The following is a 21,980-nucleotide window of genomic DNA, read 5'->3' as shown; positions in this document are numbered from 1 at the left end:
TTAATAGGTAGATTATGTATTTTAATGGTTACATGTATCACAAAAAATAGTAAAAAATCCATTATTTGAACAATATAACAATTGGTTAATTTTAAAATAAACATAATTATAACATTATGTATGTCATAGTACAGTACACTGCAAAAATTCAAAATGAATGTTTATGCAATCTTCAGAATCAGTAACGTTGGGATAATTAATTACTAAGAAACTGTAATATTTACAACACAGTATGTAAATTATTAATAAGAAATATTATGCGCTATACCTCTTAGATAATCAATAATATCACCCCGTTCATCGTATGCACTAACAAGCCTTTTAATTCATTCATCACAATCGCGATACTTCTTTTTTTTTGTTGCCCGGGTCACTTCCACTTAAATATTGTTCAATGTGCATTTCATTAATACTTTCTTCTTTTTTAATGCAATCGATAAATTTCCAAATGTTGGGATGATAAGCGGCGCCTTGTTCCTCAAATCCTTTATGCCATTCTTCAACAGAATTATTCGTTCGTGGTAATCCTTCAAGAACAAGCTAGCATACGTTCCAACATTTCATGGGAATACTTTGATGGTCGACGAAGATGTCGTCTGATTATTTTGAGGATACAATCGATGTATCCTCAAAATAATCAACAACTTCTCGCGATTCTGGAGGAAAAACACCATTTTCACACAAATGTTTTTTGGCACAAATGCAATTGCTGTCAAAATTTGCATATTTAAAGCAAAATTAGAATCAGTTTCATAACGTCGTTTCAATCCATTATTCTGAATGGAACGAAAAATACATTGTGAAAAGTGGAAAAAACAACCCCGTTGCGAAGCATCAGGAAAAACTCTTCTGGCTATCATCGCCAGTTTCAATACTTTCAGCTGCTGTAGTAGAGATACATACGTTTCCTCAGACTTGTTAGGCAATAATGCATAAACTAATGGAAGTGATATTTTTTCCTTGAATCAATGTATTGTATACAGCTGATAAAAAAGTAAGGGAACAGTTTTGAAAGTCCCACCGGCATACCAGTGTTCACTTCGCGCTAACAACTGCAAATTTCTTTTCGTACTGAAAATTAACGTACGATTGTCCTCGGGTCCAGAATCAAATTGTAGAAACAATTCTCCATTGCACGATGTTTTATATTCTTCTGTATTCTTGGAATACAGAAGAATATAAAATTTATATTCTTGGAAGAACTGGGCCATCAAAATTTCGATTTCTTATATTTCGGATCGTTCGTTTCATTGTATCTACACTTGGAAGCTTAGGGGCTGCTGCGCTTGGCTACAGATTCTCGAAACATTTGAAATAATACTATGAGGCGTATTATTTGTTGTTTCTGCATAAGTTCAGATGGTATCAAGAAGTAGTGCTGCCTCAACTCCTGCTGCATCTCCACAATGATTGTGCTCCTTCCATGTTTTAACAATGTTGTTATCTACCGTAGTAACTCGAGCAGCACATTTGGTTTTTCAGTAATTTCGACACTTCCAATGAATTTTTTTCATTTTGCCTGTCTTCATAAAACAAATGTCCACTAAAGAACAATTTCAGTTTTCCTTTTTCTGATTTCAAAAAATTCCACCGACGTGATGCATTCACAAACTCAAAAGGATGAAAAACAAACTCAAAATAAGAAAATGTTGTGATTGTAAGAGATTATAATATATAAGTACCTCTCTAATCAGCATGCCCTACCCCCACTCCCCTAAAACATGCTACTTAAGTTAAAAATAAATTTATATAAATTATATGTATTGCCTGGCAATATATATATAGGCTATAAATTGTTTACGTGATAAACTGACACGACGATTAATTGCTGGCGGTGAATAGTGGGCGATAAAATTTCCTAGATTTAAGTCTAGGAAACTTGGTCTAGGAAAGTTTATCACCGAAAGTTTAGGAAAATTTAAGTTTATAAACAATTTATAGCCTACAAATGATTGCTAGCATATTTTATGACCAGGCAATACATATAATTTATATAAATTTATTGGTCATTTTAAATTGAAAATAAGGCTTTTCTATAGGTGTTATTTAAGAATTAAGTGCAGTTAAAAATGGAAGTTATATGCTAGGTATACATTTCCTAGAAATACATACCATTGCAGGTGCTTTAATTTAATTGCCTGTTATTTTCCAAAATTGGAATTAGGTAGGTACCTACTTAATTCCTTCCATCAGTTTATGCATTATTGCCTAACAAGTCTGAGGAAACGTATGTATCTCTACTACAGCAGCTGAAAGTATTGGAACCGGCTATGTCCCAGCAATCAATAACTATAGATTTTGAGACAGCGATAGTGGCCAGAAGAGTTTTTCCTGATGCTTCGCAACGAGGTTGTTTTTTCCACTTTTCACAATGTATTTTTCGTTCCATTCAGAATAATGGATTGAAACGACGTTATGAAACTGATTCTAATTTTGCTTTAAATATACGAATTTTGGCAGCAATTGCATTTGTGCCGACTCCAATTGTGATGGTCGTTTTTGAACATTTGTGTGAAAATGGTGTTTTTCCTCCAGAATTGCGAGAAGTTGTTGATTATTTTGAGGATACATCGATTGTATCCTCAAAATAATCAGACGACATCTTCGTCGACCATCAAAGTATTCCCATGAAATGTTGGAACGTATGCTAGCTTGTTCTTGAAGGATTACCACGAACGAATAATTCTGTTGAAGAATGGCATAAAGGATTTGAGGAACAAGGCGCCGCTTATCATCCCAACATTTGGAAATTTATCGATTGCATTAAAAAAGAAGAAAGTATTAATGAAATGCACATTGAACAATATTTAAGTGGAAGTGACCCGGGCAACAAAAAAAAAAGAAGTATCGCGATTGTGATGAATGAATTAAAAGGCTTGTTAGTGCATACGATGAACGGGGTGATATTATTGATTATCTAAGAGGTATAGCGCATAATATTTCTTATTAATAATTTACATACTGTGTTGTAAATATTACAGTTTCTTAGTAATTAATTATCCCAACGTTACTGATTCTGAAGATTGCATAAACATTCATTTTGAATTTTTGCAGTGTACTGTACTATGACATACATAATGTTATAATTATGTTTATTTTAAAATTAACCAATTGTTATATTGTTCAAATAATGGATTTTTTACTATTTTTTGTGATACATGTAACCATTAAAATACATAATCTACCTATTAAATTACATATTTCCATACATGCGTTTTTTTTAATTTCCGTACTATTCCCTCATAGTTCATAGAATTCCAAAAATATGCTAAACATAGCTTAAGGCAGAAACTTAAATAAAAAATAACTTTTTATGATTTGACCAAACACATATCATTGCTTCTAGACGGTAAAATGCGATAAACTGATGCGGCGGTAAATTTTTCTAGACTCCCAGAATATCACCAGTGGATCGATACTGATGGAATCCATACTGGCGATCGTTGATCAGACAGAAGATTTCTAGATGGTTTTAAGAGTTGGCGGTTAATTGTTTTCTCCATTATTTTAGAAAGAGTAGAAATAATTGCAATGCAACGATAACTGTATGGGATTGATTTGTCACCCTTTTTAGGAACTGGCTGGATATGAGCAAATTTCCAAGCATAAGGAAAAACACCTTTGGAATAAGAAAGCGAAAAAAGGCAGCAAAAAACAGGAGTAAGTTCAGAAGCACAGGTTTTGAGAACAAGTGGAGAAATACCATCAGGACCCGGAGCTTTCTTAGTATCAAGATTCGTCAAAATCCTTCTGACATGCTTTTGACGGACCAAAGGAGGCATTGAATGGAACGTGTTAGGAATGGTGGGAGGCGTTTTACCAAGATCATTAATACATGAGTTGGAAGAAAAATGGGATGCTAGCAGGTCAGCTTTATCCTTGGCCGAAGTGACAACAGAACCATCTGGTTTGGACAGAGGTGAGAGCAGAGATGGGCAAAAGTTGCGGCCAATAGCTTTAGCAAGAGAACAGAATGCTCGGCAACCATTAGGGCAAGAAGCAAGTTTTCTACTCTTAGCCTGTTCAAACTCTAGTTTGGACTGATTAATAACTGCTTTACAATTGTTACAAGCTTTGGCGTAGGCAGAAAATGAAACTCAAGAATTAGAAACAAGCCAATTATGATATGCAATGTTCTTCTCTTGAACAGCCTTAACACATTTATTGGAAAACTAAGGTTTAGATAAAGGACGAGATTTTAAAGTGGAGTGTGGGATAAAGGATTCCATTCCTCCAAGAATAATTTCACTGACATGATCTGAGCAAACGTTGACATCAGAAGTTTTGAAACAGTAATCCGACCAAAGAAAAGAAGAAAAGAAATCTCACAGGTCATCCCATTTTGGATTCTTGTAATGCCAAACAATACGAGGTTGGGAATAGCCATGAGATAAAGGCTCCATTGGAGAAGAGAGAATCACCAAGTTGTGATCTGAGGTGCCTAAAATGCCACTCACTTTGACTGTGTACTTAGAAGAGTTGTTTGTGAGAAAAAGATCAAGCATGTTGGCTGTATGGTTAGGATTGTCTGGTATTCTTGTAGGTAAATGAATAATCTGTACAAGGTCATTAGTAATTGCAAAAGCCTCGGCATCTCGACTAGCTGTGTCGGTGTGACTAGAAAACGGAAGTCAGCTGGAGTTGTGAACATCAAAATCACCAAGGAAAATTACCTCACTCTTAGGAAAGTTGGACTGGAGAAAGTCAAATTGTAAAGAGAGGAAGTCAAAGAGCTTCAAGCGATTAGTGGAGTTAGGAGAACGGTAGAGACAACAGATGAATTTGACACAATGAGGTAAAGAGATTTTAAGCCAGAGAAGATCGAAAAGAGGTGATTCCAAATTACCAAGTCCCTGACAGGGAATATCGGAACGGACATATGCACAAGTACCACTTTTGAGGCAAAAGGAATCATACAGCGAATAATTTGGGCAATTGAGATGAGCAATATTTGAATCAACAGATAACTGAGATTCGGTCAGAAAAAGTACATGGGGAAAAAGTACATATTGGATCTCGCCACGATGTTCATCATAACCTCAAAAGTCATCAATCATACTGCATGATGGAAGAGATGGGACAGGGTTGACCAGAACTTAGCTTTGGAGACTAAAAATGGGTTCCACCACTTCAAGCCTCCAATAAGCAAAGTGGTGGTATTGCACTGGTTGATGAGAGTCTTCTACCACTTAGTACTGCCTGGTAACAAAGACGGGTGGCATTGCTCCATGTGGTGTGGGCGCCACACCTCGACCCCTGCTTAAGTTGGTTAAGCACACCTGGGTGGTCACCCACCGTGTGCTTGTGCATGGAGGTTATACCCAGGATTACTAATAGTCCCATCATTGTGAAGGTCCAAGCAGAGGATTTGGCTAACACGGACCATCTGGACTTCGCCGCAATTGGGTCCACTTGACTTGAGTGTCACTCGAATATTAGTTCCATCAGCGTTTTAGACTCCCAGGTAGCAAGTACAGCTTGTCTGGCATATCTGAGAGAATGTCTGTGACAACCTCAAGGACCAATACTATGTTTTACATAGTATTATTTACATAATACTATGTAAAAAAATTACATTTACCTGGATAACCAAATATGACATCAGTTTTTATATAGATCAATGGTTTACCCAGAAATGAAAGAAAAGGAAAGATACAATAATACTATAGCAGATTTATTAACAATGTTTAGCTTCTGTACAGAACAAAGTATTAATCTTGTTATAAGTAAGCAAGATAAAAAAATCACAAATTAAAAAGTAACAACTCTCCTTGGGTTAATCAAATTTCTTTAAAAATGTACCTTTGAATGTCTATCTTTTGTGGTTGGTGTCATTATCCCAAACCAAGAACCAGATACACTTTCTCATCCAAGCTTCATCCCATGTTCCTTGGTACCTTTTCTCCACTGACTATATGTCATGGTGGAATCTTCACTAACCTTGAAGATGAGCAATAGTTGCTCATCTTCAAGGTGAAAATCCAGGTGAAAGTGCAACAGAGATTGATTGATATTCTGAATCCCATTTTTTTATAATTTTGGTGATTAGGAAAATGTGACATTACTTGAACAAGCTTCTGAGGTGTAATCCTAATTACTCTTGCACCACGTTCATCATCCAGTTCTGAAGACCTGCCAACTCCCAATCCATCTGGAAATTAAAGAGTAAAAAAAAACTCTGGCAAGTCTTCATTGTGGTACTAGAACGATAGAGGATTTGATGTTGGAATACACTATAGCTTTTTGATCTGCAGACTTTTCAAACTGATATATCCACCATACAAAAGCAGTAATCATCATGATGGTTTGCAGGCTTTTTCCAAATTTGGGATGTAGAAAAAAGCATACACTTATGACTGCCATTAAACCGTCTCTCTAAATAAGTTAATATTAGTAGTGGTAAATGATGCAAGAAGGCAAGCTTATACAGCATCAGCAGGAAAAAAAAAAAAAAAAACCGCACACACACCACATCCCATATCAGCTGTGCATCATGTTTAACAGTCTGTCTTGCAGCTACCACAGCAGACATAAAGCATCCACAACTTGGCAGAAAACATCCATGGATATTCCAAAACAGGTTTTGTATGCACTGAAAAACTTGGTGCCATCACCAAGTTTTTCAGTGTATATAGCACTTCACCTGCTTCAGGGAAAAAAATTATATGTATATTACATTCTCTTATATATCTGGTGCAATGAGTGCTAAAAAAACATTATTGTAAGTGGTGGCCAAAGCCGTTTTTCTTATGTAGCATTGAGCAAACTAAGCTTGCTACTTAGTGCATCAATCGCATATTATGGTGGTACTTTCATCAGGGGGTTTCCTTGGTATTGCACTACTCTACATAAAATGCACTTCTCTAGCAGAGAAGTATATTTCTGTTTTATTTAAAGCGTTTTACACTGCCCAGACAGAGTTTAAACTCAAGTTTCGGCAGTGGCAAACACTTCAAATAAAACAGCAAATTACTTCTCCACTGGAGCAATGCATTTTATTTAGAGTAGTGCAACACCAAGGAAACTCGAGGTGAAGGTGGCTCCACAATATGAGGTCAGCGTACTAAGTAGCAAACTTACTTTGCTACTTAGTACACTGATCTCATATTGTGGAGCCACTGCTACTTAGTAAATTATAAATGTCAGATAATCGAACATGCCTGAAATGCAGTGTAATACTTACATTACCTCTCATTAAGATGGTTTTCACAAGATGATTTTTCCAGCCACTGTACATGTATCTGATAGTAGTTTAGGAACATCCACTTCCCCAAGCCAATGACATATGTTAGTAGATGGTAAAATCATCATCATCAGGGCTCCATTAAACAAATGAAATGTGTTCTGGAATTTCATGTACAGTCTAGCACCATTACCAACCAAAAAAAGAATTACACAGAGTGGTATTTAAAATGTTGATACACTTAAATGTATCCTAAGAAACTAGACCTAACAAGCCTATTCACATAATCACCTTTCCTTTATGGCTTTTTTTCTTATAAAGCTCGTGGAGAAGTTCTGTTGTCAAAAAAACTGTACTTTCTGCTTATTAACACATCCATTCAAATTAAAATAAACTTTATTTGAAAATCAGGTGTTACGAAACACTGCAGTTCTTCCCTCTGCACATGCAGTTAATTGAAGTATTCTCTGCTTATCATTTTTGGAAAGTTTATGCAAAACTGTAATCTTGTATGGAAATATTTTCAAATCCAATTGAAGCATTCGTTGAACAGAATGCTGAGATATTCCAAGTTCATGTGCTGCTTTTCTTGTTGACTTTTCTAGACTCAAAGAGCTTCAACATATTCTGGAAATAACTCTGATTACCAAAGGTAATTTCCATTCCTTAACACAGCATTCTTCTTCAAACTCATGGAACAAATGGACCTTTCAGGATGAGTTTAAAAAGAAAAAGGAAAAAAAAAAACCCACCTGTAGTCTTCTGCCGGAGATTGTGAGGCATAATTTGGCTTCTCTGCATTCACGAGCATGTAAAGCACCATGATTTATTGCTGCTCTCTAGCAAATGTTCCAGGAACTACTGCAACTACTACCAACTTTAAAGAAATTCAACTAACAGTCCAGTTTTAAAAGATGATGATACAAATGTGTCAACATGTCATGTGCCACCCTAAACAATGGCCTAATATTACACTGGGAATGTTTTGGTGAATCCACATATGACAAATTCAGATGTTTTTAATGAGTAGTGCTCCTAACTGCTATTGAGGTCAAGTTTACAAGGTATAAGAATTCTTACCTGTATTTGTTTACATAGGTCTTCACTAGTTTGAAATACAAGTCCATTTTCTTTATTTTTTACCAATTCATTTAAACTATAAAATAGGAAAATAAGTTTTTATAACACAATATTCAAAACTAAATTTTATTGTCAATATCTGTTATCAAAATAAAATTTATGTATGGATTGCTGAAATATTAGTAGGATTTTATAGGAGTTTTCATTCTTGTTTTGTGTATGTGTACAAACATTTCCATTCTGTGTAACATAACTAGAATAGTTACGTTTGTTTGTACCATTTGAATAAATAACTTGTATCGATATGGCAAAATAAGTTTTTTATAACACAGATTCGGCATTCCTTTAATTTCAAATTAGTTTAGTACATCATCAATAAAACTCTCACTAAAATAAGAAAACATTTCTGATAAAATCGGATAGAAAAATCTGGAACATCAAAAAAGGGAGATTATGTTTAAGCATGGAAAAAGTGCAGAAGAATTTTTCATTTTCCCGGATGTGCAGCTCAGTTTCTTTAACATATTCTGCATCCTTTTTATTGAGTTAAGTATTAATTTGAATGTTCTTCTGATTCTGCTTTCAAATATAATTTTCTTCTTGAACATTATATTTGAAATGGGTTTAGTGTCTTACAGGATGTTACTATGTCTAATTTCCCCAAATAGAGGCATTTTGGAGAAGCTTTTCATTCTTACCTCCATAGTGCAGCTGTTTGAAAACAGATACCTACCAAACCTTACTACTAAATAAAGGCAGCTGACCTTTGTCTGATAGTATAATGTGTTATCAGGAATTTAAGTAGAGGATCTGATAAGACTTCCATTCTGGATCTCTTTGCTATAATGGTAGTATCTGATTCTTTATCAAAATGTTCTAATAAAGGACTATGTTAGGGTCCTAGAAGGATTTAGATTATTAGGAGTCATGAATTTTTTTATGTTTCAGTGTGCAGGTTCTCTCACTTACCACAGAGCTGAAAGAAACACATTACTCAGAAAGCAATAACACACTTGGAAGTGGACACCAGGGCTGCCCAAGAATCTATAACCTCAGCCCTAATCCTGTCTCTGGAACCATAAGGACAGGGAGACGTGGCTTCAGGATGGCCAATCCTTGAAAGCAAGCCTATTGTCAACTGGCCCCATGCAAGACACATCAGGATTTCCCATCTTGTTGAAGCAGTAGTGTGTTTGAGCTGGGCACCTCATGCCCATGTGAAGAGGGAAAGAAGAAAACACATTATGGTACAGATTTTTTGAATGAAAGGCATGATGTGGGAACAGTTAAAATGAGATTGAAATCAAATTAATAACACTTAACTCCACTTTTATGAGAGCAACAATTTGTTAACTGATTGTAATGTTGAGGTAACTTTAGAAGAGAACATTCAGTATAGTAAGATATTACTTGTTTACAGATGATGTTTCTGAACCACTTTGGATCTAGTTATCAAGTTTATTCTGAAAAGGCAAGTAAAAAGAAGATAAGAGCATTACTACAATTTTTAAATATCAATATAGACATAAATTTAATGACATAAAGGGGAACTGTACTCAATAATACTGAATTTTAAAATATAATTTCAAGAATATGAACTCTATGTATATAACTGCCTCTGACAGAGACAAAAGGAAACCGAATATCCCGAGATATTAAAAAAAAACAAAATTAACCCACACAGAAAACTAGTTTCCATCTCAGCAAGGAAGTTACAGAGGGAAATCACATCTCCTGAAACAAGTATCCTTGCAAAATAGGATATTCAGAGGAACAACACCCAAAAGCCTTGAGGATCAAGGGATCACAATAGAGACAAATCCAAGAACAACAAACTGCCAACCATAAAGAAGGGCATACCTCAGAACTCATCAGATCACACAGTTGCAACTTCAGAAGCCTAGTCCAAAATGGAACGAATTACAAAAATTACTGTGTAACAAATCATTGTTACACTAATTTTTGTCAATTTCGTAAAAAATAATTTGATCCCAAATTTATAAATAATTTTAGTAGTGGTATTCTTCTCTTACCGGTTCTGTTTCTTAAATTTTGTTATTTAGTTTCAATTAGTCTGTCAATTTTTTTTGTATTTGCTATAAAGGGAGTTATTTATTTATTAATTATTATTTTTTTAAATAAGGAAATGCACCTATTGTGCATTTCCTTATACTGTCCATTGTGTCAACAACTTGATTCCATGGACCAATTTTCGCAAAATTTTATATTTAGGCCTTTTAAGATTTGTCAAGCCATTCCAGATTTCCTTAAAATTGGACTAATAAAAATCCAACAGTTATTATTTTATTTTTTCCATCTTCATGTAATAACTTGACTCTCAGTGATTTCCATGAAATTTATTATTTGGATCTTTTGAAAAGATTTGTTGAGGCTTCCCAAATTTCATTAAAATTAGACCAACAGGAATCCAACAGTTATCCTTTCTTTGTCCTGTAATGATTTGCATCACCCCAGGGGCTCACATCTGGTGAGTATGAGCTTGGCAAACCCAGGGTTCTGAGCTGGATTTGTTTGTTATTTGGTTTTTTTTAGGAGCATTAGCAACTAAGGCCATATTGCTCCGGGAATATGCGGTGGTCATTCCCTGACCTTTCCGCATCCTCTGTATTTGGTGGTGACGGGCTCGAACCCCGGGCTAATCAAGAAGCGTCTGAGCTGGATATCATCATCCTTCTCTCTCTCTCTCTCAGGGTAACTTGAGAATTTCTTTTGGCTGGTGCAGCATAAGCCTCTGGCTTCCTTGCATCGTATGGCTAATAATAATAATGTAATAACTCTACTCGCAGTGATCAATTTTCATGAAATTTTATATTTTGCTCTTTTATAACAATCTGTCAAACATTCCCAAATTTCACTAAAATTGGACGAATAGAAATCAGGCAAGTATTATTTTTTCATACATATCACATAGGCTACGAATATACTGCATAGCCTATGTGATATTGTAGCTGAAGCATTGTATATTATGTTTGTAGCTATGTGCTGGTTAGAAGAATGAATGGGCAATGTGACAAATGCCAGAAACAAAAGTGCTCAATTTTCACATAAACGTTGTTGCTTTTTGCTCTTTTTTTTTTGTTATAAATCATGAATTATTATTATTTGCTAATATGCCTGAAATGTAACACAACGGTGTATATTAATTATTATTATTTTTTTTAATAAGGAGAATATTTTCTTGATATGTTTGAATCCTGTTTAAATTTGAATAATTCTTTCCCCCACCCTGATAAGTATGTTCAATTAGTTTTAAAATTTTACATTCATTCACCTCAGGATTTAGCAGCTGCAGATTAGAAATTAATCTTGCTGTCAAGGAGTCATATTTAGTGTTTTGACAAGTACAAGTATTTCTGATACTTTATTTTCATCTTACAATTTTGGCATTAAATTTAGTGTAAAGGGATTTTATACAGTGAATTTTCATGAAATTATTTATAAAAATTCAATAGTCCAGTACAGTGTAACTTCATGCAATTAAATTTATTTTTGCATGCATAGTCAAAATTACATCAATGTTTTCTTTTTACTTGCCTCTTTTAAAACTGACCTCATAAAATAATCCCATAAAATAATCCCTCAGAAACATCTGTAAATATGTTTATCATGCTAATGTTCTGAATGCTGGGCTTCTCAACTTTACAGCATGAATAAATGAATTGTTGCTTTAACATGGAGTTAAATGTTATTAATTTAATTTAATCTAATTATAACTTTTATTTGGAGTCGAGTAGCTGGTCATAATTTCACAGTGTGTAATATGCATTTTTCAATTATTATCAGAGTTTAAATGAAAGTCAGTGCAGTTCTGTCAATACTGTGCCATCAAGTTGATTATGTGTATTTATCTAATTCAATGAAGTGTTACAAACAAGTTTTTTAATATGGCAGAAGCTATGTAGTTTAAGAAGTAAATTTGGTAAATTTTGGAACTGGCTAATGTTTGACTTGGCAAATCACATTTACTTCAAGCAGTTGAAAGTTGCTAGTTTCCACATACAGAATGCACTCATTCAGAGAAAGAGAGGAAAAGCAACCTGCTGACTGAATTTTTGGAAACATTATTAAATATTAAACTTTGATACACATGTGCATCATGGAGTTTTTAATCCACTTGGATGAAAAACCACCTGACTTTAATAAACGTTTTCTTCCAATTTGACGGAATAAGAACTGGTTATTTTTGTTAAGCAACCTTCACCAGTGACTAATTCAGTCATAGTGAGAAGAAAGCCCAAAAATGTCTTTGCCCTTCCCAATCCAGGCTGATTCAAACTAACAATTTTTGAATTCGGTTCATAAAGGTCATAGGTCAAGTCAGTAGCAAAAGGTGTTAACTTAAATATAATTATAATCAGAGAATCAGTTCACCACTAAACAAGGCTGCACTGAGAACAAGTTTTGTGCCAAATCAAAATGAATTGGTTTTGCATAACTGAAAAAGATAAAGAAATAAATAAAAATAATATATAAGCTAGCATACTATTATGTGAATTTGGTAAAATAATTCTTACTCCAGTGGTATTAGCTTGACACCCCTAAGGTGACTGAATTAACAAGAACCTTCTGGTTGTTAATGTGGGCTATTAATGATGAAATACTGTAATCCTAATTCAAATTTAAATATAATTTACCATGTGCAAGCAAAAGACCAATAAATGAAAAGTGAATATACTCATGATCAAATCGGGGGGGAAAGCAGCTGCAGAATAACATACCCTGTTTGAGACAATTAATAGATAAAAAAAATCAACACCGAAGGATAAAGAGTACATTACATTAATTTGCCTTTCTTTAAAGAAAAACAACAAAGTTGAGTTTATGAAAACCAAAGGACTTTTACAATGAATAAATGCAAAAGAAATATACAAAGATTATGTAATCAAGATCCTAGTTTAAATGATTTTTTCAGTAAATAAAATAAAATAAAAAAAATAAAAAAAAGGGTTTTTGTACTAAAATAAAGGGTCTTGAATTTTTCTTGTAAAAGGCATTTCTCTATGTAACATTGCTATTAAATAGAGAAATATAATGTTACTAATTAGTAATATGGTGTCACTTTTCCCCTCCCCCCCTCCAAGACAACTGTTTTGGTGCTCACTGGCAGGAAGCTAAGCACCTCATCAGTATAATGTCTGACAACCCAATGATGGTTTAACTTGTCAGATGAGAGATGCCAAAAAGGTGGAAATAATAGATTTCCAAAATTAGTCAGGAAATGCTCTGAAGTTATATTATTCATAAATAATATAACTTAGCTACGATTGGACTTACACCTTTATTATATAGCACAAGTATTAAAAAGATGCAGTCTTGTGAAAGGCACCGAGAAATCATTGCCTTTCACAAGACTTCATGTGAGTTACCCTGTGTAAACTGTATTTCTCTTTTTAATGTCCATCTAGTGGATAGGAAAGGGCTCCACATTACTAATATGTTACATTATAACTTCTCTTTTTAGAGAAGTGTTACTTATTAGTAGTGCTGTATAGGGAAACTCATTGTGAAATTAAGTTACTATTTGTGAAATCAATGCCTATCACAAGACTTAGTGGGTTTTTCATATGTGTTATAAAATAAGGATGCAATACATGTCCTACCATAGCTAAATTAGTATTGCCATTAGTAGTGGAAAATGATGCAGGGAAGGAAGCTTATACAGTATCAGCCAAAAAAAAAAATAAATAAATAAATAAAACTCCTCGACATCACCAGTCCATCCTCTTTAATAATTTATCTAATTCTTACTGAAATTTATTCAAACTACCCACTTCTATATCAGAGCCAGAACTAGACAATCCTATGCCTGGCGCAAAAGTGTTATGAGTACGCCCCCATTATATGCAGGTAGTCAATCTTTCAGTAACGTAGCTAGGGTCGTCGACGCTCAGGGGCAACATGTCTTCGTAGCGCCCCTGAAGCTCGGCACCCAGGGGAAATTCTCTCCCTTGCTATGCCACTGAAATCTTTATGAATTTATAAAAATTACTATTGTAACGGTCTACGATTTGCACATATTTATTTACTAAAATAATTTAAATAATACAATGAATATAACAAAACAAAAATATAAAATAAAATTACAAATATTCGTTTATATCTAGAGAAAATTTAATTCTACATAAACTATAAAGTACATATAATTACAAAAAAATTAGAAAACCAGATAGTTCATGTTTATTTTTATCTACTTTAAAATCATAATATATAGTATATATAGTATTTTTAACATTATAACATAAACTAAAAATATGCAATGAAGGTGTATGATTTTAATTGAATTTTTCTCGCATTAGCATTAGCAAGGGCACATGATGCAAAAAAGCAAGCTTATATAGCAAAAGCCAAAAAAAAAAACACACCCCCCCTTCTCATTTCACTCATCCACCTGGTCCAAATTGTTTGTCTAGTTCTGCTTTGAATCTGTTTAAGCTATCCACTTCTACAACGACAGATGGAAGTTTCTTCCAGCAATTAACCACCCGCTGGCTAAAGTCAAACTTCCACACATCTATCTTACAACTGTCTTTATTCAATTTGAATTTATGCTCTCTCGGGCGATTATTCTGAGCAAGAGGAGGAATTCCATCAGCATTGAGCATGCTCAAACCATTCAAGGCTTTATACATCTCAATCAGGTCGCCTCGCAGGTGCCTAGTCTCCAGACATTGTAATTTGCCAAAATTAGGCCTTTCTTTGTAAGAGCAACCCTTGTTCCATTCACTAATCTTGTTGCCCTTCTCTGTACTCGTTCCAGCAGCTCTACATCCTTCTTAAACTGATGCTTCCAGACCTGTATACAGTACTCAAGGTGTGGTCTGACCATACCTTGAGGTGATTATTCTCTTATACAAGGGAATAATCACCTCCTTATCCCTGCTAGAAAAATTCCTGTATATCATTGACAAGACACCATGAGCTACTGTTGCAGACCGTCTGCACTGCTCAGAAAACTTCATATCTGCCTGCACAATTATCCCCAGGGTCCTTTTCACTCTCTACCTCTGTCAGTGCAGAACCACATAGTTGATACGTTACTCTGGGGTTACTGCTTCCCATATGCAATACTTTACATTTGTCAATGTTGAACTTCAGTTGCCACCTCTCAGCCCATCTACTCAATTTTTCTAGATCCTGTTGCAACAGCGTACAGTCATTAGTGTCATTAACAACCCTGTCAATCTTTGTATCGTCTGCAAACTTGGACATTAAGCCTGATATACCATCATCAATATCATTAATGAATACAGAAAACAACAATGAACCCAGGGGGACTTCACTAATAACATTAGTCCACGATGAGCAGTGTCCATTGATTACTACTTTCTGTCTTCTCCCACTCAACCATCCCTTTATTCATAGCAGCAATTTGCCTCCAATGCCACACTGCTCCAATTTGTGCAGCAGTCTTCCATGTGCAACAGTATCAAAGGCTTTTCTAAGATCCAAATATATGACATCAAAGTTATTCTTTGCATCCAGTTCCTTTGTGACTACATCATAGTATCCAATCAAATTAGTCAGACAAGACTTCCCCTTAACTGAGCTATAACTGAAGTCTTGTCTAGATGATCCTGCAATGCTTCTTTAACCAGTGCCTCCATTAATTTCCCTGGAACAGAAGTTAAACTAAAAGGTCTGTAATTACCTGTGTCTCCCTTAGTTTGTTAGCTACCTAAGCAGGATCATCAACAGTTGAACCATCGATATCAATCTTCGGCATAGTCTTCAGCAAGTTTTCCTCTAAGTTTAGGAATCGATGCACAACCAGAAAAATTTAATTATTATTGGACTGTTCTTCATGATTAACGGAGGAAGAAGCATGTGAAACTTTATTTGTTGCATCATATAAGGCAACAAAATCCTGCTTCAAATTGTTTGAAGCAGTTGGCAATACTTTTTTGTCAACTTCATCCTGTGTAGAAACACAAATACATTGCCTGTAGCATGTTATTTTGCACTGTTTTCTTTTGAGGCATAAAAATCTTGTTTAATACCATTCTTTGATAGTTTTTCTTAAAGCATTTAATTACACTTTGATCAAGTGGCTGAAGAACTGATACTGTATTAAATGGCAGGTACTCAACAGTGATTGCACGTAGGCCGTTCACTTGGAAATGAGGGGTGCAGTTTTACACAAACAGAAAAATTTTTCTATTCTTCTCACCCACCTTGCAATCTAAGTCAGATTCGTTCTCCTTAGATTTATGATTCTTGATGCATAATTGGCAATGTCTTCAAACCTTTAAAGCATTGGAGCTTCTGGGCTTTTCCAGCGATTAAGAGTTTTCCTATGTCAAGACATGTTTGCCACTAGGGGAATGGTAATCTGTTGTTTTGACTTTTTTCCCAGCACTAACAATTCTCACCTTTAAATGTAAGCATTTTATCAGGTAGTAACTTATATATATATATATATAAAAAAAAAAAACACTGCCAGTTTCATCAGCATTGATGATGTTCTTCTGGTCATATGCCGAAAGAACATTGTTTAAATGTTTCTCCTTCCATTCCTTCATAGCTTTAATATCGATGGCTGCACTTTTGCTGCACACATTTTTTGAAATTCAGAGCCCCAAAGAGTCTTACATTTTTGGAACAATACCATTGGAAGACTTGAAATCTCCAACCTTTGTGCAATGTGCAAATGCAAATGTTTCAGCCTTAGTTTTTAAAAGATTTCCATCTACAGTTTTTGCATGCATCATTATTAGCCATTCCAAGAGCACCTTTTCAAGATCTGGATACTCTGCCTTTTGCAGTAGTTATTTATTTGTTATTTGGTTTTTTTTTAGGAGCATCAGCAATTAAGGCCATATTGCTCCGGGGATATGCGGTGGTCATTTCCTGAACTTTCCGCATCCTCCGTATTTGGTGGTCAAGGGCTCGAACCACGGTCTAATCAAGAAGCGTGTGCTATGCACTGCTGCTCCTGCCCACCTGTCTACGGAAGCACCTTTTGCAGTAGTAGTAGTGGCATGTGATGCATGAAAATAAGTGTATGAGCTTATGCAGTATCAGCCGAAAAAAAAAAAAAAAAAAAAAATTTACAAAACCAATCCCTCTAAATGTTTGTCCAGTTCCTCCTTAAATTTATTTAATCCATCAACTTCCACAACGATAGATGGAAGTTTGTTCCAGCAATTAACCACCTGCTGGCTAAAGGCAAATTTCCGCACATCTATTCTACATTTGTATTTTCTTAATTTGAATTTATGCCCCCTTAGGTTCGTAATCTGAACAAGTGGAAGGATCCCATCAGAATTCAGCATGCTCAACCCATTCAAGGCCTTATATATACCTCAATCAGATCACCGTGCATATGCCTAGTCTCCAGCCACTGCAATTTGCAGAACTTAAGCCTCACTTTGTAAGAGGATCCCTTCATTCCCCTCACCAATCTTGTTGCTCTTCTCTGTACACGCTCAAGTAAATTTACATCCTTCCTAAAATGAGGCCTCCAGACCTGTACGCAGTACTCAAGGCGTGGCCTGACCATTGCCTTATACAGAGGGATAATCACTTCCTTTTCCTTGCTAGCAAAATTCCTATATATCATTGACAAAACCCCATGACCTGCCCTGGCAGCCTGTCTGCATTGCTCAGAAAACTTCATATCTGCCTGCACAATTACTCACAGGTCTTTTTCATTTTCTACCACCTTAAGTTTGAGAGCCTTGTCGATCAATTCGGCCCTGGAAAGATTGTGCAAGGCTCAAGGGGTAGAATTTTTTTCAGCCTGGACTGTACTTGTTAACAGGAGAGATTGCTTCTACAGGGATGGGATACACTTAAATAGAAAGGGTGCAAGAATATTTGCTGATGCTATCGAGGCAGTGTTAGGTGGGTCGGAAAACTGCTAGCTTGGGGGGAGACAAGGACCAATGGATTGACAGTAGCCATTGGCAGAGGTGAAAGAGATTCTTGCACTGCTTCTATTAGAATGAGCAGAAGCCTGAAAAACAAGATGCATGGTATTTCAGAGACTGCTGGGAGCCATTGCGGTACAAGTAAACACAGGGGTTGTGTTAGGGTAGCTAAGAATAGAAACAGGTGCAGGTATACTTGCGTGTACACCAATGCTAGGAGTTTAGTAAATAAATTTGATGAATTTGAGGTATTGCTCAAAACATCGAAGGCAGATATTGTTGGGATATCAGAGACATGGTGTCACACAGATATAAGGGATGCAGAACTGCAATTTGGGGAGTACAACGTCTACAGAAAGGATAGACAGGATAGGAAGAGGGGAGGGGTTATGCTATTAGTTAAGAAACACATAAAAACCAAGGAAGTGAAGCCAGTCGACATCGCTGGACAGTGCAGTGTTGAGTCAGTTTGGTGTGACATAAGCATTGGGAGATCAAAATTGAGAGTAGGAGTGTGCTATAGGCCTAATGACTCTGATGAGTATAATAAGGAACTGTACAGGGAAATAGAATGGGCCAGTAAATCAGAGAGTCTTATAATGGAAGATTTTAATTTCCCAGATATTGACTGGAATTTGGGGGCTGGTTACTCACACACTAGCAGGGCTTTTGTGGATTTATTGGATGATTGTTTTCTACATCAGCATGTTCGGGAGGCAACTAGAGGGAGTAATACTCTTGATTTGATTATCAGCAGTGATTCTTCATGCATTAAGAATCTGCAGATAAATGAACCACTAGGTGGCAGTGATCACAGTGTGCTGAAGTGGGATTTACTCAAAGAGGTAACTACCATTAGGGGTAAAGGGAAGGGTTATTGCTTCCGTAAAGGCGACTACGATGGACTGAGACAGTATTTAAATTCTATACAGTGGGACCAACTGATGATGTTACCAACAGCAAATTCAAAATGGGAAGCATTCAAAGAAGTTATCTTGGAAGCTACTAGGCTTTACCAACTAAGAAATATTGTTCAAGGTTTAGGCCAAAATGGATGTCAGATGAACTAATGAGGCATATGGCAGAGAAGAAAAATGCATGGGATACTTACAAATTAACAGATGACACAGAAGCCTATGATAGATACAAGTTGATATGCAACCAAGTTACAAAGGAGGTTAGGCAGGCGAAAGCAGATTACGAGAAATCTTTGGCAAGGGATGCAAAGAAAAACAGCAAAGAGTTCTTTACTTATGTAAACTCTAGAAGGAAGGGGATGAATTAGATTGGTCCACTTGATATTGATGGATCAACTGTTGATGATCCTGCTCAGGTAGCTAACAAACTAAATGAATATTTTGCATCGACATTCACACATGAGTTATTCAGCAAGGGGAATGCCAGAGGTGTATTCAACTCTAGCAGTAAGCTACAGAATCTTGAAATAACTGGGAGTAAAGTGGAGGAGAAACTGTTGAAGATAAACACAAGAAAGGCACCCGGGGTGGATGGGATCTATCCAGTTATATTAAAGGAGACAGCAAAGGAAGTAAGCAAACCCTTAGCCATAATTATGAGAGCTTCCTTGGACTCAGGGGAGGTACCCACAGATTGGAAATGTGCAAATGTGACCCCAATTCACAAAGGGGGATCAAAGGCTGACACAAGTAATTATAGACCTGTGAGCTTAACTTCTGTTCCAGGAAAATTAATGGAGGCACTGGTTAAAGAAGCACTGCAGGATCATTTAGACAAGACTTCAGTTATAGCTCAGACACAGCATGGTTTTGTTAAGGGGAAGTCTTGCCTGACCAATTTGATTGGATACTATGATGCAGTCACAAAAGAACTGGATGTAGGGAATAACTTTGATATTATATACTTGGATCTTAGAAAGGCTTTTGATACTGTTGCACATGGAAGACTACTACACAAATTGGAGCAGTGTGACATTGGAGGCAAATTGCTGCTATGGATAAAGGGGTGGTTGAGGGGGAGAAGACAGAGAGTGGTAATCAATGGACACTGCTCATCGTGGACTAATGTTATTAGTGGAGTCCCTCAGGGCTCAGTGTTGGGTCCATTATTGTTTTCTGTATTTATAAATGTTATTGATGATGGTATATCAAGCTTAATGTCCAAGTTTGCAGATGATACAAAGGTTGGCAGGGTTGTCAAGGACACTACTGACACTATGCTGCTGCAACAGGATCTGGAAAGGTTGAGCAGATGGGCTGAGAGGTGGCAAATGAAGTTTAGCATTGACAAATGTAAAGTACTACACATGGGAAACAGCAACCCCAGAGCAACGTATCAACTCTGTGGTACTACACTGACAGTGGTAGAGAATGAAAGGGACTTGGGGGTGGTTGTGCAGGCAGATATGAAGTTCTCTGATCAGTGCAGACGGGCTGCAAGAGTAGCTCATGGAGTATTGTCAATGATATACAGGAATTTTTCCAGCAGGGATAAGGAGGTGATTATTCCATTGTATAAGGAAATGGTCAGGCCACACCTAGAGTACTGTATACAGGTCTGGAGGCCTCATTTCAAGAAGGATGTAGAGCTGCTGGAACGAGTACAGAGAAGGGCAACAAGATTAGTGAATGGAACAAAGGGGTGCTCTTACGAAGAAAGGCTTAAGTTTTGCAAATTACAGTGTCTGGAGACTAGGCACCAGCGAGGTGATCTGATAGAGGTGTATAAAGCCTTGAATGGTTTAAGCATGCTCAATGTTGATGGGATTCTTCCTCTAGCTCAGAAAAATCACCTGAGAGGGCATAAATTCAAATTGAGGAAAGACGGATGTAGGATAGATGTGCGGAAATTTGCCTTTAGCCAGCGGGTGGTTGATTGGTGGAACAGACTCCCATCCCTTGTGGTGGAGGTTGATAGCCTAAATAAGTTTAAGGCTCAGCTGGACAGGTATTTTGAACGAACAGAGGGGTGAAGTGGAAGTGGTTTTTTTTTTTTTTTTTTTTTTTTTGGCTGATGCTGCATAAGCTTGCTTTCTTGCATCAAATGCCTCTACTAATGCTAATGCTAATGCTAAAGTGTAGTACCACACAGTTGGTACGTTTCTCTGGGGTTACTTCTACCCATATGCAGTACTTTGCATTTGTCAAGGTTAAACTTCAGTTGCCACTTCTTAGCCCATCTGCCCAAATTATCTAGATCCTGTTGCAGTAGCACACTGCCATTACTGTCATTAACAACCCTGCCAACCATTGTATCATTTGCAAACTTCGACATTAAGCCCGATATACCTTCATCAATATCATTGATAAATATACAAAACAACAGTGGACCTAACACCGAACCCTGTGGGACCCCACTAATAACATTAGTCCAAGAAGAGCAGCACCCATTGATTACCACCCTCTGTCTTCTTCCACTTAACCATCCTTTTATCAATTGTAGCAACTTACCCTTAATACCATTCTGCTCCAATTTGTACAATAGTCTTCCATGCGCAACAGTGTCAAAAGCTTTCCCGAAATCCAATTATATGATATCAAAATTATTTTTTGCATCCAGTTCCTTTGTAACCACATCATAATATCCTATCAAATTTGTCAGACAAGACTTTCCCTTAACAAACCCATGCTGTGTCTGAATTATTGCTGCAGTCTTGTCTAGATGATCCTGCAATGCATCTTTAACCAGTGACTCCATTATTTTACCAGGAACAGAAGTTAAACTAACTGGTCTGTAAATACTCGTGTCACCCTTCGATCCCCCTCTGTGAATTGGGGATACATTTGCACATCTCCACTCCGTGGGAACCTCCCCTGAGTCCAAGGACGCTCTCATAATTATGGCTAAGG

The 21,980-nt window shown here is 36.3% G+C and overlaps 1 protein-coding gene across 1 annotated transcript in view; it reads right to left on the bottom strand.

Moving 5' to 3' along the window:
• The window catches only part of Alg1 (ALG1, chitobiosyldiphosphodolichol beta-mannosyltransferase), a 238,764-nt gene that overhangs the window by 14,341 nt on the left and 202,443 nt on the right, over positions 1–21,980 (bottom strand). The window contains exon 14 of the mRNA XM_090387354.1: positions 8,264–8,339. Within this exon, the coding sequence (XP_090243480.1) occupies positions 8,264–8,339 (76 nt within the window). The remainder of the gene's footprint in view (positions 1–8,263; positions 8,340–21,980) is intronic.

The sequence above is a fragment of the Mastigoproctus giganteus genome, chromosome 13, assembly GCF_048544385.1.
Source record: "Mastigoproctus giganteus isolate SK-2022 chromosome 13, ASM4854438v1, whole genome shotgun sequence".
Classification (NCBI taxonomy): Eukaryota; Metazoa; Arthropoda; class Arachnida; order Uropygi; family Thelyphonidae; genus Mastigoproctus; species Mastigoproctus giganteus.
The sequence above is the reverse complement of the archived record's forward strand: the minus strand, read 5'-3'. Positions and strand labels throughout refer to the sequence as shown.